This window comes from Pagrus pagrus, assembly GCF_965226575.1.
Source record: "Pagrus pagrus genome assembly, chromosome: 6".
NCBI lineage: Eukaryota > Metazoa > Chordata > Actinopteri > Spariformes > Sparidae > Pagrus > Pagrus pagrus.
Window position 1 is genome coordinate 10,935,434 of NC_140190.1, and position 17,015 is coordinate 10,952,448.

General features: G+C 41.4%; 5 protein-coding genes across 10 annotated transcripts in view; 2 read left to right on the forward strand and 3 right to left on the reverse strand.

Moving 5' to 3' along the window:
- ncanb (neurocan b) overlaps positions 1-2,816 on the reverse strand; it is a 182,673-nt gene extending 179,857 nt beyond the window's left edge. For 3 of the 4 annotated variants that reach the window (XM_084354927.1, XM_084354926.1, XM_084354924.1), the window contains exon 1: positions 2,710-2,815. In XM_084354927.1, the coding sequence (XP_084211053.1) occupies positions 2,710-2,765 (56 nt within the window). In that variant the 5' untranslated portion in view covers positions 2,766-2,815. Of the gene's footprint in view, positions 1-2,709 lie in introns of all 4 variants that reach the window. The other variant, XM_084354923.1, reaches the window with a different exon arrangement.
- nr2c2ap (nuclear receptor 2C2-associated protein) lies at positions 2,814-5,386 on the forward strand. Of its 2 annotated transcripts, none has more exons than XM_084354934.1 (5): positions 2,814-2,907; positions 3,105-3,195; positions 4,007-4,112; positions 4,252-4,319; positions 4,776-5,386. In XM_084354934.1, the coding sequence occupies exons 1-5, from the start codon at positions 2,870-2,872 to the stop codon at positions 4,896-4,898; spliced, it is 426 nt and encodes a 141-aa protein (XP_084211060.1). In that variant the 5' UTR covers positions 2,814-2,869; the 3' UTR covers positions 4,899-5,386. The 2 variants fall into 2 exon arrangements, with proteins under 2 accessions (XP_084211060.1, XP_084211059.1); XM_084354933.1 differs by lacking the exon at positions 2,814-2,907 and adding an exon at positions 2,915-3,003.
- Positions 5,387-5,476: 90 nt separating this feature from the next.
- On the reverse strand, positions 5,477-7,657 carry rfxank (regulatory factor X-associated ankyrin-containing protein). The gene is made up of 10 exons (XM_084354932.1): positions 7,479-7,657; positions 7,021-7,068; positions 6,826-6,930; positions 6,581-6,691; positions 6,435-6,500; positions 6,245-6,345; positions 6,046-6,171; positions 5,827-5,893; positions 5,653-5,733; positions 5,477-5,569 (listed from the first exon to the last, which is right to left on the reverse strand). The coding sequence occupies exons 3-10, from the start codon at positions 6,923-6,925 to the stop codon at positions 5,517-5,519; spliced, it is 705 nt and encodes a 234-aa protein (XP_084211058.1). The 5' UTR covers positions 6,926-6,930; positions 7,021-7,068; positions 7,479-7,657; the 3' UTR covers positions 5,477-5,516.
- borcs8 (BLOC-1 related complex subunit 8) lies at positions 7,027-13,613 on the forward strand. Of its 2 annotated transcripts, XM_084354935.1 has the most exons (6): positions 7,027-7,442; positions 7,673-7,785; positions 8,593-8,657; positions 8,747-8,854; positions 11,637-11,728; positions 13,134-13,613. In XM_084354935.1, exons 1-5 carry the CDS (start codon positions 7,406-7,408, stop codon positions 11,704-11,706), a joined length of 393 nt encoding a protein of 130 aa, XP_084211061.1. In that variant the 5' UTR covers positions 7,027-7,405; the 3' UTR covers positions 11,707-11,728; positions 13,134-13,613. The 2 variants fall into 2 exon arrangements, with proteins under 2 accessions (XP_084211061.1, XP_084211062.1); XM_084354936.1 differs by lacking the exon at positions 11,637-11,728.
- Positions 11,806-16,444, reverse strand: tmem221 (transmembrane protein 221). Its single transcript, XM_084354931.1, has 3 exons — positions 15,934-16,444; positions 13,665-13,750; positions 11,806-12,871 (listed from the first exon to the last, which is right to left on the reverse strand). The coding sequence occupies exons 1-3, from the start codon at positions 16,236-16,238 to the stop codon at positions 12,330-12,332; spliced, it is 933 nt and encodes a 310-aa protein (XP_084211057.1). The 5' UTR covers positions 16,239-16,444; the 3' UTR covers positions 11,806-12,329.
- Between the last annotated feature and the right edge of the window lie 571 nt (positions 16,445-17,015).

The following is a 17,015-nucleotide window of genomic DNA, read 5'->3' on the forward strand; positions in this document are numbered from 1 at the left end:
TTAGACTGCCAGGTTCAACACAAAGGGGCCAAAAGGCAGACACTGAGTCAGGCAGGTGGAAAACTAAAATAGAGCTTTGATGAAAACCAAAACAAATATACAAAATCCAAAAAAATCTAAATTCAAAATGGCGAGGAACAAAAGCAGGCAGAGAAAAGCCCAAAAAGCAAAGCAGTAAAAATTCAGACAACCAAACAAAAATCACCAAGTGTAAAACTAAACAAACCAGGGAGACACATGGAGCATGGTAAGCCAAAGGTAGAGCACAGGACCGAGGGAACAGGTGAGATAAGCAGGAAACACAAGAGCCAAAACAGACAGACCAATGAACAGTGAGGGGAACAACACAGGCTTAAATACAAACTAAACCAAACGAGGGGATGTGGTGCAGGTGGAGAGACACTGGGAACAGGGCAGTGCTAACGAGGAAAATCAAGACTGTGGAGGAGCACAGGAGGGACACAACACTGGGAACACAAGTGAGCAGGAAGTGGAAAGTGACAACAAGACACAAGAGGATATAACTACAAATCTTCAAGTCTTGTTTTGGAAAGATCAACAGATCATTGGTTTTATTATAACCTTATATATAGTTTCCCTCACCTGCAAAACACCACCAGGTCTAGACTGTCTAATCCTGGTGGCTTTCTTGTGTGTGTGTGTGTGTACATGTGTGTGTGTACATGTGTGTGTGTGTGTGTGTGTGTGTGTGTGTGTGTGTGTGTGTGTGTGTGTGTGTGTGTGTGTGTGTGCGTAGCAGCACACATGCTGAAAGTAGTGTTTTTGTTTTTTCTTTGACCACACACAACATGCAAGCAGGTAGGCGAGTATGCAGAGTCAAAATGACACCCCTTGCTGTGCAACTCTGGAAAATGTCCAGAATTCATACGTGAAAAAGGCTGAATTAACACCTTACATCACATTTGTTTAACCTGTATAAAAACCGGACCTTATAAACACCAAGATATGCTTTTACTGGGCGTTATGTGCCAGACTATTTTTTGGGTGGGTGCAGTGACTTCCTGGAGCCAGCCAGTGGAGAAACAAGATACCCCATGATGGTTCCAAACATGATTGCACATGTGGGCCCTACTTGCCGCCCATCCTGGCATTAGCAGCCCACATTGGTAAAGCAAACATGGGGCATTTATGGAGCCAGCAGGCAAGATTTTATGGGCCCCCTTGCCAGCTCATCATTCACCCATGTGAGGCCCACACGGGTATGCTGGCCAGGTGGGGGCGTCCAAAATGGCTACAGGCCAGAATCTGAGCACCTGGCAAATTAATTGTTGAGCAAGCGTATTTCACAATTATGGGACAAATATTACAGCAGCCTTTAAATCACAATTTATACTCGATCTCAAATACTTGACAGTGGGCTGTAAGGCCTGCCATATGGACCCACATTGTAATGTAAGTGCAAGGCTCACAAAGCAAATGTGTGTGTGTGTGGCACTGTTGGTGGAAGAGGTAAGGGGCCGTGTGTCCAAACCTTACGATCCAGTCACCCTCCCCAGCCCCCTGTGCAATTTTCACGGAGGCTGGGTTTCATCAGGTTTTGTATTTCAGACCTATTGATTATCTGCAGTGAGGGGGCACTGTGACAAAACCTCAGCAGGAGTCCTCCATCTGCAATAAGCCATGTGCCAGATTCCTCCCTCTCTCTCTCTCTCTCACACACACACACACACACACACACACACACATTTACTCGGCTGTGTTGCTGCTTCCTTGGTGAGAGTGATGTAGGAATATGTCTCACTAACAAAGCCAATAAACTGGCTCTTGTATGGGATTAGGTTATCAAATCTGCTCTGCCTGAACAAAAAAAGCAAAATAAAAAACTCCAGTTATATTTTAACACACATGTAACATAAAAAGCTGACTCTCCTGTGGTATGCTGTCTGTTTCATTTAAAGGTTACTATTGGTTAGCTGATTGATTCACCTTTAGTGTCTGTGGTCCTATGGTCTCTTCCTAATCGATCCTTATCTCCCTGACCTTCCTGCAGACAACAGAGACGGAGACTCGCCTCTTAAGTACATAATCCCAAATAAAATCAAAGAGTTTCCTTTTTTGTACATACTCTCCTGTAAAAGACAATATTTGTCATTTTTCCTCTGATGTAAACAACAGATGCTCTTTTTGTGATTGTGAGGGAGAAACTATTGCATGATTTCACAGATTGTTTCCATACTGCTGCCTTTTGGCTCGATTTACAGAAATACCTTTCAGAAATGCTTGAAAAAGATGTCACTCAACAAATATTGATATTTAACAAGTCCAACCTCCTGTCACACTTTTAAAGTTACAGATTTGAAATCATATTTGACTGCCATTGAAAATTTAGATCTGACAAACCAGAAATTGGCAGAAACAATTAGACTATTTAGACATTTTTAAAAACTTTAATTAGCAGACCTCTTGTTGATGTTTGGTTGTGCTGAGAATGGACTGGAATTTTGAACTTGTATAACTTGTTTGTATGTATTTGAAGTTCTTGAATAAAAAAAAGAAAGAAAGGAGGAAAAAAAACATGGAGGGAGAAACACAGGTAAGTTACAAACAAGATGGAGGGCAGCAGCACGCAGCCCTTCTCCGACCAGACCGCCGGGCAAACAGATTAGAAAGAGTCGAATTAAGTTTAATGATTTATGCTCTCAATTATTCATCTTGAGCCGTCGGGACCTTGGATGAATATAACTTTACCTGCAGTTGCAGTAGGAAGACCAACTCTCGACATTTTGACGGACCGTCACTTCCATCTAGTGGCGGGAAGAGAGGCAGCTCCCCGATGACGTCACTGTCGTAAAGACGCAGCGCGCTGCCGCATCGCTTGACGGCAGCTGGTGGGTTTAAAACATGCAACATGGCGTCCTCATTGATTTGCAGTGAAACTCAGAGCAGGTAAAGAAATAACTGTTAAAATGAATGAAGAGACAGCCGCTTGGACTGAACTGTCATGTGTAAAATGTCTCTCGATCGGACAATACGAAACGACACGTAAATTAAACACCTTGTGCTCTCTGTTGTTGTGTGTTAGCTGCTGTTGGCTAGTAGAGATGTACACTAACAACTGGGATTGTGTCCCCTTCCAATTTTAGGGTGAGTTCAGTGCTGAACAGAGATGTGAAGCAGTATGGGAAGAAGTATATGTTTGACAGCAATGAAGAGACGTGCTGGAACTCAGACCAGGTAAAAACTGCACCAACAATTACATACTAACTTACATGCTCCACTGTTTCCTCTGTTATTGTTTTGTTGAAGTGGTTTCATTTTGGGTCATTTTGGTGTTTGTCCCTAACCTATACCTGGTCTTAGTGTTGGTTTTAGTGCTATAAGTGGTATGCAGCATTCATATTGTCCATTTTGGTTAATTAATCATGATTGAACAGCTGCTTTCCCACAATTTCGTTTAATAATCTAGGTTATAATATTCAGTTTCCAATTACTTAGCTGTGGTGGTAGTGTCCTTACTGTCAGGGTCCACCACTCCTGAATGAATGTCGAGGAGACACTGTACTTAGTGTATACAATAGTATAGTAACTGTCATAGTATTCTGTTCTTCCAGTTCATATACAGGAAATAAAAATCCTTCATCATTGTACACCAGGCAAAGATAATGCTCAGACTGCAACTCAGAGTGGCTTTTAAACTCACAGAACCTCTACTTAATCTCTGACAAAAGTGCAAATGTTTTCCTCAAAAATGTAACTATGTTTAGTTTTCTGAGATGTTCCTGAATCTGTTTCAACACCGTCCACATTTGACTGTTTTCCAGCTGTGTGCAGTTCACCTTTTGTGTTGCAGTGTAGATGAGTGTACATCAACTATGCACACAGACTGTTTTAAGTCATATATATTCATTTGATTTTCCAGAGTGAACACACTAGATACTGACACCCTACTTACAGTTCCTGTGTGGTACGGAACAGAGAAACAGCTATACTCAAATACTTCCCACAGTCAATCTGGGTGTGAATCATCATCATTTATCTTTGACAGGGTGAATGTCAGTGGGTGATTCTGGAGTTTCCCCAATCTGTCAAGGTGTCAGAGTTGAAGGTCCAGTTCCAGGGAGGCTTCTCAGCAAAAACATGCAGACTAGAAGGTAACACCCAGACACTACATTTTCCAACTATAAGCCTCATTACAAATTGTTTTCTTATGTGATAATCCAACACTTGCTGATTTAAGTGTTTGCCATTTCTTGTGACTAGATCAATGATTTTCACTTGTGCTTTCTGCAGGTTGCCCAAAAGAGGGAGACTTTACCATGATCAGCCATTTTTATCCAGAGGACAACAACTCTCTTCAGATATCCTCCACTCTTTTTATGCAGCATTTTACAGAAATGTGATTGAGAACAGGGTCAATTCTGTGTCATAAATGAGACCAATCATGGAAAAGACTTTTATACATATATTGGCAAAGCAGGTAGAAAAAATATGAAAATACACTGAATATTTTCAACATATTATTTACCAGTAAGTGTGAAGGGAGCTATAAATCATACATTTAATCCTTCATTTAACTGCGTGAATGCATTATTATCATAGTTTGCAGCCAATGCTTGCTTCAGATAATCTTTTTTTTAAAGACATAGGTAATGAAATACTAAAAGCAATTCTGCCCTAAACTGCACCTGTCACTCCAGGAACACGGTGTGTTTCCCCGCGCTGTTCTATGTGGTTTATAATAAGTATCAGACAATATTTTCCTGTACATGTTTTCATTAATACCATGCTTATCTTGTTCTTAACTCCACACCCACAGCTTTCCCATACAGGAGGCCCCTGCGGTGGACAAAGTAAAAATAATGTTTGAGAATAGTGCCGACTTTTTTGGGAGAATCATTGTTTATTCCTTGGACGTCCTGGGGGAGAAAGCCTCATGACCATCTTTTTCAAATCCTCTCATGAGAGAGGAAGTGACCCTGAGTAAAGTACAGGATACAGGGTGGTGTGGTGGCACTTGGAAAACATCTCATCTGTACGGCCACCTCATGAACTGATATGAATGTGGCCTTTTTTGGTATGGACGCTTTCAGGGATCTGTCAAGCCATCTCACCCTTGATCACTTGAACACAGAAGGCTTGGCATATGGTCTGAATTTTAATTTCATATTTAATGGGTTTTCTGTGATTATATATCATTTATCACGCTCTTTATACTTTAATGTGCCTTTGAGTTGAGGTGCCATTCCAGCAGAACACACAGTATGAAAATACTTTTTTATTAAAACTTGTTTACAGTCTTTTGCTGTCCTTCAGCAAAACAAAATAATTAATTTGCGCAAATGTCACATTTTAGTCCTTATTTGTACATTGTAATGCATACAAAAAAATGCATACAAATGGAATAAACAGTTTATAAAACAACAAATGAAGTTCACTCTGTGAATGTCTCTGCATGTGTACCGGTCTGTTATTGTGGCAGAGGTCTTCTCACCACCGATGACGGCTGGTTGTAGATCTGAGATCAACAGTGTCAGACTGTCCATGTAACTATAGCGTCATGTTGGCGGCTTGTAGAGTTTCAGAATATGGTCCTCCAACACTTTCTGAACTAGGAAACAAAAGAAATAAAAATGTTAATTCAGCCAAACAATTTAAAAAAAATAAAATTAAGTAACTAAATAAAACACATACTCTTTTTGTGTCCAAGAGCAACAGCTAAGGCCATTGGACTGTACCCAGAGTCCGACTCAATGGTCATGTCTGCTCCGTTGGCTGCAAGAGAGTACAGCAATGGCAATTAATAAAGCGTTCAGACAGGCTTTGCTAGAATTTATAGTGACTTTACAATAACGAATTTCAGTGTACCTAAGAGAGCCTTCACACATTTGATGTGGTTTCCTCGTACAGCGTAAAGAAGAGGAGTCCCACCATTCTGGGATTAAAAAGTGTTCATTACAAACAACAACAAAAAAAATCCCGTTGTTTTTCAGCCATTTTAATAATGTGTGTTGCCTTGACATAACTTATAAGTGTCATGGTTTTTTGATGACATCTCTGACATAATAAAAAAAAGTTATCATGTACCCAATCATAAGTGTTAATGTCGACTCCATGTTTGAGAAGAGACTTCACGATGTCCACATAACCTCCAGAACTGGCCAGTGTCAGGGCGCTCTCCCGCTCCCTCGCAATTGTTTTGGGGTCTGCGCCCTAAAAAAGAAAAACTGTGAACATCAGTGACATTGTGCATTTTGTCTCAAGCCACAGCCTGATTATTTCTAACCTTCTCGAGGAGAAAATCCACCACTGCTTTCTCTCCAAACGCTGCTGCCCACATGAGAGGAGTGAAGCCCCGTTCATCCTGTTTGCTGAGCAGTGAGCCGTCTGCAAAACAGAAGAGGGTACAGGAAGTTTGTACATTTTAATTCACGACAAAAAAAACATGCGGTCTGCCTTGTGTCCGGATCCCTCACCTTTGCTCAGGTGTGCAGCCACTTGTGAAACCTCGCCCTGAGCTGCCAGCTGGTGTATGGACAGAGCTGATGGGAATAAAGTCTTAATAACCTCACGATGCTCCCAGATGATGAAAATGCCATGACTGCACACACATTATACTCACAGTCTAATGTAGCTGGGCGCACTGTAACCTCATTCCCACGCTGCTTGTTGGTCAGAGTGGTGGAGTGTTTGAACAAACCATCTTCATCCACATCCATGTTCTCTGGAGACACTGAACCACAGCCGTGTGAGTGAAAGCAAGACATCCACTGTAAATGTGATTATCTTATCAGGCTGCAAACATACACAGAAACGGATAAAAATGATGTCATGAAAGTGTTTGACGGATGGAGAAGAGGTAGCTACCATTGGACCTCTCATCTCTGGACTCGGAGGGGCAAACATTAGCGTTAGATGACTCAATATTTCGGCCATCTGCAACCTCTTCATCACCTCCGGCCTCCATGATCACTGCAATATAAAAACAAGACATCAACTACGAAATCATGTGGGAAAAGTGGCCAGAATTAGTTTATAAAGCGACTCGCATTGCCCACTCACCACATCGAGGCTCACGGTCTAAATTGCGCCAACTTCCTTTTGAGAAAACTGAAAGTAAAAATTAATTCAGATCACCCGATGGAGCCTGCTGGCCACCGATGTGCACCGACACACTACTACTCATCTCTCAGCTGATTAGCTGTTTCAATTAATCAAGCATTTTGACGAAAGAAAGTGATAAACACGTTTGATTCAACCCCGCGTATCGACTCGCAGCTTTTTGGTACCCTGTGACGGAAGAACTGTTTTTTTTAATAATCGGTATTTCTGTCCGGAACATCGTCGTGTGACACATGATGACAACAACAATACGGAAGGAGCGAGGATCAGCTGACACAAGAGGCGCTGCAGCTGCACTGTGTTATCAGGTTAACCTGCTTTCATCATGGAGGACCAGGAGATGCAACTCAAAGTCAGGCGAGGTAAACATTAGCTCTGTAAATCAGCACACAACTCACCTCATCGTTATGTCAGAGCGCTGCAGCTAAGCTAGTAGCCGCTAGCACACCTTCGCCGCTAAGCTAATGCTATGCTAGGACTGTGTTTACATGGCTATTTGTCCATGTCCCGTGCTGCTGGGTGTTTTTTAAATATTTTTTCTAACACGGGTCGTCCTTGCTTATCATGTGTCTGTACTTCTTTGACTCCGCAGTGACTGACAAATTCACGGAGAGCATGTACGTCCTGGCTAACGAGCCGTCAGTGGCTCTCTACCGGCTGCAGGAGCACGTCAGGAGGTCCCTGCCTGAGCTGGTGCAACACAAGGTAACTCGCCCTGGGTCATATAGCTAAATGAAAAGCAAGCTGAGCATTAGAGGGAAATAAACTTCAGAAACTATTTTACATAGTGCTATTTTAACAGGCAGACAGGAAAAATTGTGTGAGACTGATAACAGTCCCTTATCTGTCAACCACAGTACAAGATGATGCCATAACTTCTGCCTTTACCTAGAAAATAATGTTTTCAATATAGTGGTATTAATTCAACTACATGTTTATGATTGAGGTTGTATTTTGCATTATGGGTAGGAATCAGAGTAACTCGCATTACTATTCATGATACGTTGCCCACGATAACAATAGCACCACGATGCAGCGATTCTGCAATAATTGATAGATCGCATGACAATCATGAAATGATTTGTCCCACCCCTATTTTGCAATGGAGTTGAGCGGGACTGCATTATATTGAGAGGTGTTTCTAATACTTTGTCCACCCCATTTACGTACATAACTTTTAATGTAATGCGCTCTAGTAAAACATTACCACCCACAACAACCTCAAAAATAAACCTCAAGTAGAATTATTAGTATTTTCCCCTATTAAGTTTGCTTGCTGTTACTTCTTTCTGACTTCTTTTCGCACCCCAATAGTCTTTGTGTTTTTTGTTGAAGCTGTCATCCACTTTCATATCAGAAGGCATTGCATTAGCCAAAGAGATCATGTGTTTGTGTGGTGGTGGTTAGACGTATGCTCTTTAAACCTCTGTACGTACTGTACCAACTACCAGTATAATTTAGTTATGCCCTGTTCCTGAATATCTGATGGTCTTGCTGTCATTTCTCATGCAGACAGACATGCAGAGCTGGGAGGAGCAGAGTCAAGGAGCCATCTACTCTGTAGAGTATGCATGCAGGTGAGAAGAAGCATAGATCCACATATTACATTTACCGAATCCCGCTGTCATGACCGTTAACGCTTTGATTGATCTGTTTGTTTTTGCAGCGCTGTGAAGAGCATGACGAACAGCAGCATGTATTTCAAAAACATTGACAGCCTCCTCCGTCAGGCCATCACCATGAAGGAACAGATTAGCAGCTCTCAAGGACGCAGGTAGGAGGCAGGAGTAAGATTACACCAACACATCCATATAGCATTTATTAATCTTTTTTTTTATTTTTATCTTGGCATTAATGCTGTTATTCTAATTGTTCTTGTCCCTTTATTTCTTATAATATATTAACAACATTTACTAGATAGCTACGTTTCCCTGTCTCTAAAAACTAAAATCTGTTTCTTTCAGTTGTATCAAAAATCAATAAAAAGCAACAAAATGTGCAAATTTAGATGTATACACACATTTGTCAAGCTGCAACGGTAGTTTTGTTGACTCTTAGTTAACTCACCTCTTCTATATGCAACACATGCTTATGGATGCTTCAGAGTATAAGACTTCCAGCACTGTTTGATAGTGACTTGAGTACAACTCTGTTTTTCATATCTGGAAGGTTTTATGCAAATGCAGAGCCTATGGGTTTAACCCTTGTGCGGTCTTAACTTCCTGTATACACTGGTTGTCTTAGGGGTCAAAAATGACCCGCCTCCATTAAACCCATAATATTGAGGAGCTTTATTGTATTTTCAACCCAAAATCTTTTTTTCATGAAGAAACAACTTGTTACCCATCACACACTATAAAAATGTCTGAGTTTTCTCTTTTCACAGTGTAGAAAGACTGCATTTAGTCTGTGAATACCATTCATTTTTATTTCAACATACCTGTTATAATTGTTTTCTTTAGTGTAGTAGAGGTTTAACATTGTTATTATTATTACTAAAGGCGCGGCACAGGTGTACAGATAATATTTTAGCAAAAGATTATATTATAGTACCCTGTATAAGTGGCAGAAATGGGCAGAAGGCGATGTCTTTTGCATGGGCTGCTGCATATGTTGTGGGCCCTGGGGTCATCTTTATGATATTTTGTGATGCCCTTCTGCCCTGGTCATTGAATGGTGATGAGGACCATGTTATTTTGCCATTCTTCGACAAAAATGTTTCTCTTTCAGTTTGGGGAAATTCTTCCTCATCTGAAGAGGATGCATCGTGGTCTGGGTTATATTCTTCCCCATCTTCCTCTTCAGATACCTCCTCCTCCTCTTCCTCTATCTCTTGTTCCTCCTGGTTTGAAAAAATCTGGTCTATGACCTGTTGGGCAGTGAAAACTGCACTCATGGCTTCAGCTAGAACTGAGGGTACTTTCACTCTGATTGCAATCCCCATTAGTAAAAAATGCTTTCAAGAGAATTTATTTTTATTTGAAAGCATTTGAACTTGTGTTTGATGCCGCACCTGCATCTGAAAGTTGATGTTTTGATGACATCAATCAGTAGCACTATTCTTAATCTCTACTCCTCTCTCTCTCTCTCTCTCTGTGTTTTGTTTGTGAACGAGTCAAGTGTAGGGTCGTGGAGAGGTGACCTTACACCTGCACCCGAGATCAAACAGTAGCACAAAATCTCACTGTGTGTGTGTGTGTGTGTGTGTGTGTGTGTGTGTGTGTGTGTGTGTGTGTGTGTGTGTGTGTGTGTGTGTGTGTGTGTGTGTGTGTGCGCATGCATGTGTTTCTGTGTGCCTGTGTGTGTTTTGTCTGTGAATTACTCGTAGGGTCATGGAGAGGTGACCTTACACCTGCACCTGAGATAAACAGTAGCACAGAATCTCAATGTGTGTGTGTGTGTGTGTGTGTGTGTGTGATTTTATGTGGTGTGCAATTTACTTTGAAGGTGATTTTAAGATGACCAATGTACCCTGTTGTACAGCTTTGATGGAAATATAAACAAATAAAATATTTTACTTTTTCTATTGGTGGGGTCACTTTAGGAAAAGTCATCGAATTTCAAGTTGAAAAAATGTTGTTTAGTGGATTTTTTCTGCCCTTAAACGTGCCAACCAGGTCATTTTTGACCCTAATACCACACAAGGGTTAAGACATTTAATTAATTAATTAATTATTTATGACAGTAGTAACAAGACACATATATGTAAACTTAATGCATCAGGGTGTTATTCACTTTGAAAAATGCCTGTGCCTGTACCCACGATTGTTTCCTCTGGTGTTGTCACAATACAGACATTTCTAACTTTGCTACAAAACCTAGAAAGATATCAAAACTTGATGGCTTGCTCCATACCACGGGAAAAAACTGGCACAACATTGAGACCGTAGAAACAAATTTTTTTATTAAAGGATAAATATAACAAGGCTTGTGTGCTTTGTGGTTAGCACAACAGCATCTAAGTTAATTTACTTGGAGAGTGGAAGGAGGCGGGGCCTATGTGGACACTGCAGTAGTGCATGTGTCACCTCGCTGTTGAAGAGAGAGAGCGAGAAAGCACAGCCGGTATGGGCGTATTGATACTGCAGAATATTAGTATTTAAACTGTCAAATGTTCAGAACTTACATCGATATTTTTGATATTATCATTGGAGGTGGCTTTCATGCACAATTATCTCTACAAACCAAAAATAGTCATTGACATAACTGTGTCAATATTTGATCAAGCCATTGTATTTTAGGATGTCACTTGCCATATCACCCACCCCTGGACACCGCTGCTGTTTGGAGTTTTATCCTGTTTGTATTCATTTTTTGATCCACGTCATACCATTGTTCATGTATAACCTTTGTTTCAGTTTGTTTGATCTAATCCCTCATTTATAGTCATTTGTATCAGTTAATATTTTGTCATTTTACTATCAGTTTCTGCCAGTTTATTTCCCCAACAACTGCAAAACATTGACCAGGCCTGTTCTTAACTCTTTGTAGTTACTGGGTCCTTCATGTTTTCTGTTTTATTTGTTTTTTTGTTTCCCACTGACACCTGCATGAAGCTTACATGATGTGACCCCCTCTCCCAGTCCCCTTGTCTCTGCTCCACATGCCCCATCCACTTCCTCATGACCTCTGGACAGAGGTGTCCAAGGTTAGTAGTTCCTCCACATTTAAACACAACAGTCTCTCTCAGAAGGTATTGAAATGTGAATTTAAATGACATTAACAGATGTTTTGAACGTTTTAATGTCATAGGCATCGAAAAACATCCTACTTTAAAACTGAATTATGCTCTCTCAAATTAATTAGTTTGAAGTTGATATGAAAACATTTGAGCAACGTATAACAAAACACATCTGCACATTGTGCACAAATATTTGGCAAGCCTCCATATACAGCAGAATAAAGTATTTACATTATTACAATGAAAGCTATAAATTTGCCAGATTGAGCAACATTGGTGCGTATAATGAGATTTAAATCAAGTTCATTCATACAAAACACTACAAATACAAAATTTGTGCCCAATGTGTTCAAATCAAATTGAAAATGCTTTATAATCTGAACAGGGGAAATCAGCTAAGGTGAAAATATGTGTATATATTTTTTATTCTCTGTCCCACATTGTCTGCAATCAGTCAGGATAAACATTTCGAGTATATAAAGGTACACATTGACAGTTCTATATCTGCTTGAGATGACACTTAGAAATCAACCAATTGTCTTTAACCACAAGCTCAGCTTCCTTCATGTCACACAAGAGTTGAGTCTTTTGCAGTAATCCCTGACTTGCGAGCTAGGACGCTCCTCATCTCATTGTTGACCCCATTCCAGGGTTTAGCCTGGGCCTGCAGTAGACCAGATTCAGTAGACAAGGTCCGGTGCATTCGAGGACAACTTCCGCCACTGCTGTATCCGTCTTTATCGCTCAAGTGGCCCTGGGAACCTCCAGCGGGAGAGTACTGCTGTTGCTGGTACGGTTCTCGCTGTCTCGGGGTGCCACAGTGAGGGTGGGAGATCGGATGCTGCAGATGAGAGTGGCTGCGGTGCATCCGCGGTTTGTCGACGCCGATTTTGAGCTCACAGGGTCGGGAGACGGGTGTGCTGCTGCTCCTGTGGTCGTTCTGGAAGAGGGTGTCGATGTGGTCGGCGTGATAGTGCTTGGCAGTTCGGGAAGCTTTGACCAGAGAGTGGATCACAACGAGCAGTAGGATTAAGATCCCAGAGGAGAGTACGCAAGCGGTTGCGATGCCCGTCTCCACCTCGAATATCAGGAGCATAAAGATGGACATAGCTGCCAAGGAAGAGAAACAGAATTTTTATACACAGAAACACTAAGTGACCAACATATTTTATTTAGCACACCAAATAACTTTCAACAAAAGACATGAGAGTTGTTATTTTTGCTTGTGTCTCAGTTTGCTGCTAGTTTCAACTGTTGCTAGTTTTTTATTTCCACATCACTGCAATTGTTTAACAAAAATGTATTTAATTTTGTTGAAATATCATATAAAGGCAAGCTGTTCTTAGCTGAGTTGCCCTTTGTTTATCTCCAGGAAAAGGACTATGGACTCAGGCATGCTAAAGGAAGGGGGAGAAAAGCACAGCAGTGGGATGTGACGTGACTTCCTGAGCTGTTGGTGTTGCCTCTACAGTCTCCTGCTCTGCTACCTCTTGATTGAGGCTGAAGGGGAGGTCATAAGGGCGACACCTCCTCATCACAATGGAGTGACTGCCTCCAGTGACCCCCACAGTACAAGCCGCTCAGTGGAACAGCGCACCACAGCACTGCCAGGTCCAGCATTAAAAACACTTAAGTCATGGACGCTGCTCAAAGAATGCATTGTTCTCTGGGACTCTCTGGTTGGACCAGAGAGAAAGCAGCCGTGCTGGTTTTGCCTCTGCTGTTGAAAAAAATCCACTGCACCGCCAATGTTTTGGACGCTAGTTTTCAGGGTTTTGTGAGTTTGTTGGTAGAAGACTAAAAAGCACCCTGCATGCAAATTATAAAAGCTTGTTTTTCTGTACATGCCAGATTGGTCAACATGTTCTTAAAGAGAAAATCCAGAATCTTGTTTTGTTCTTACCTGCCAAATAGACAGAAACCCCCAGGCAGAACAGTCCAATAGCCACATGTCGTACAGCTCTGCTGTCCAAAAGAAACCAGTCTGCTCTGTGGAAACAAATGTCATGTGTTGAATGTGTCATGCCTGAGATATGTTTACACGTAAACACTGCTACTGTAGTTTTCTCATCACTGCATAAATGAAGATGATTTTATGCAACATAATTTGTGTGGACCATTTTCTTTTGTTTCAGTTAATTGGACCTCTTTAGCTAAACTTTCCTTCTTTTTTTTTTCCTCTCCCCTGATGAGTTTATACATCAGAACTGAAAGGCCTAAAACATTTGATTAATGAGCTTTTGGGTGAGTTTAAATGCTGGATATTTTGAATAGCTCATTATTATTCACATTTTCTTGGAATGTCCCCTCTGTCAGTCGGGAGGTCCCGGGGTATGCTGTTGGATTTGTAAACCGACGTGGGAAAGGGCCAGCTAGGGACTGTGTGCTGGGTGCATAATGAGAGGAAGGCCATTGTTTAGATGGGATTCATAGGGGTTGAGAGGTGGGGGTCGTTCAATAATACCGCAGCGAGGGCCTCTGCACTCTGACACACAAGGACAGCCCTTTAACGCTTCTGAAACTATGTTTTCTTTTAATGAAACTTAAAACGGTCGACCATGATCCGCTGCGGTTAAAAGAGAACAATTAAAGAAGATGGTGTGGGCTCAGGCACAAAGGCACACCAGACTGATTAAATGACAAGTTTCCACTTATAGCAACAACTTTGTGCACTGACCGCGAGCCCAGAAAGAAATGACCTTACGCAGGACATAATGCGATTCAGTGCTTTAGCCTCGTAATAATAACTGTGTCTTTTAAAACATATTTTTGAAGAGGCATTAATTGAGCCTCATTACGTGAGGCTGCTCTTTGCGGTGGTGTCGTTCGCTGAGTGCTACATTTTAAGTTGTTACATGTTTTGCTTTTCTCATTTACACACACAAACAAACTACACCCTCAGAAATCCAGGGGAATTAACAAACTGTACCTCGAGCCTAGTGTCAACAACAAGATTTTAGAAAGCTTACCCCCTGGTAGGATTTATTACAGTGCTGTTGTGTTGGATTGCATCATGTATCACAGAGGTTTCTATTTGCCTTGTCATTTATTTCAAATCAACAAGTTGTTTAACTGAAATAGACCTTTTATCAAGGCAGCCATTTTGAAATTGGAAAAGTAATGTAATGTAAAACACGTTATTAACTAAGACTCTGTTATATTTGGACGTAGATAATTGATTAGTGTGATTAGTAACACCTGTGTTTACCAACTATTTCATGTGAAAATGGTATTTTATGCAGCTTAATGTGTTTAAAGGTGCAATACGTAAGAATTGGCCACAAATGGGGGCAGCATAACACTAGAGTACCTGCTAACTGCTGCTAACTGTAACTTTAGCCACTGTTAGCTTGTTGGCTCAGTAAGCCATGCTAACAACAGTGGATACCTCTTCAACACAGTACGTCTTTGAACTACATGCTTACATACGCGCTACAGTAACGTTGCGAATGATGAGATATTTTACAAAATCTATCCATGTAATGTAAGCTAACAACGAGCTAGCATTAGCCACTTAAGATGCTGGTTATATCAGACCGAGTAGGCCTAAAAAAGCAGCAAACCTGGAGTGTATTGACTTGAGTAAGGGTGGGTTTTAATGGCTTATAAACTCAACTTTATTATTTGTTTCGAGAAAGATTTTGCCTATTCTTTCTTTGAAAACGAGCAAAGCCCTGCTTCAAAGGTTGCTTTCCTACATAAATACGTATTAATATTGCAATAAACTGTAAGGGCCATTAGGGCTGCGACTAACCATTACCTTCTCAATTAATCAATTAGTCGTTTGGTCTATAAAATGCTAAAAACAGCAAAAAATATGTTGTGTGTCAGTGTTTTCCAAAGCCCAAGATGGCGTCCCCTAACGTCTTATAACGATATTCAGTTTTCTGTCAACGAGGAGTAAATAATCCTGAAAATAAACAAATTTAACAAAGTGGAGTCTGTGAATTTTTAGTGTTTTTTCCCTAAAACATTCCTCCAACTGAATAATCAATTATGAAAACAGTTGATGGATTAGTTGAGGACATCACAAGCCTTTAAACGTGACCGGGCCTGTCACAACTGACCGGAACTACCTGTTCTGATCCGTTTGGACCAACGGCAGCAGAACACCGCAGCGAAGTGAAGCGGCTCTCCTCGTTAACGGACAGGTAGAAGGAGGTCTAAAATACCTGTCAGTGTCCTCCTCTCCTCTGCAGACCTCTGTGGAGAAGTAGCTGTGGAGGAGACACACCGCCACGGAGCTCAGGTGCAGGGTGAGGGACAGAGCGGACAGCACCGTGGACACGGGCAGCAGGACGGCCCACACATGAGCGGGTATGAGCGCGGAGGTGGACGGAGGGGGAGACTCCTTCACCGCCGCCTGTTGAGACTGGAGCTGGAAAATCAAAATGACCGATAAAACAGACATGATGGCCGATAAAATCCCCAGTAGAGACAGAACTATTAACGACCGCTGGCTGTATTTGAGCGACATGTTTATCCGGTGAGGTTTTCTCCAACAAAGCCCCCCCTGTCCACTTCTTCAACGCGCTTCTTCCCCAGCGATCCTAAACTCCCATGAAGTGCGCAGGCATCGCAAGTGTGTATGAAATGTTTGCCTCTCTGGATGAATAGTTTTCTTTTCCCAGCATGGATTTTTTTTTTTTTTTTTTTTTCCTCTCTTCTCGTTGCAGGAGTTTGGCTGTTGTGGTGGCGGAGCTGCCCAGTCTGAGCATGTGATGTGCTTTAAATCCCCAGATTAAAAACTTCGCAACAACAATGGACTTTTTCTCCTGGATCCTCGGAAACAATGCGTTGACGTGCTCCTGAGGGAGGCAGAGCCCACTGACTGAACACAAAACACCCCCGGCTGGACAAAGCACATCAAAACTGTCCAATCCTGCTGCTAAGTTAATATCATTTGCATCTAATTAATATGCATTTTATAAAGAAAATTGCCAAAAAAAAAAAAAAAAAAGCATTAAAAGCACCATCTTTTTTGGGGGGTTATCAAAATAACTCCTCATGACAATGGGGCTTATGGATTAACCTACATTTTTATGCTGTGGTGGCATCTTCATAAAGTGATTAAAGGATTATAACACCTCTTTTTAACATGCCATTTGTTTATCTTCTGCCTGAGACTAAAAACAAAGTCTTCAGAGAGGAAAGCGAAATCAGTCCCCCCAAAAAAATAAAGTCCTCAAGTGTCTCTGTGCAAAGTGATACCGAGGCAGGTGTACATTACAGCTAACTTTTGAGGAATTTGCAG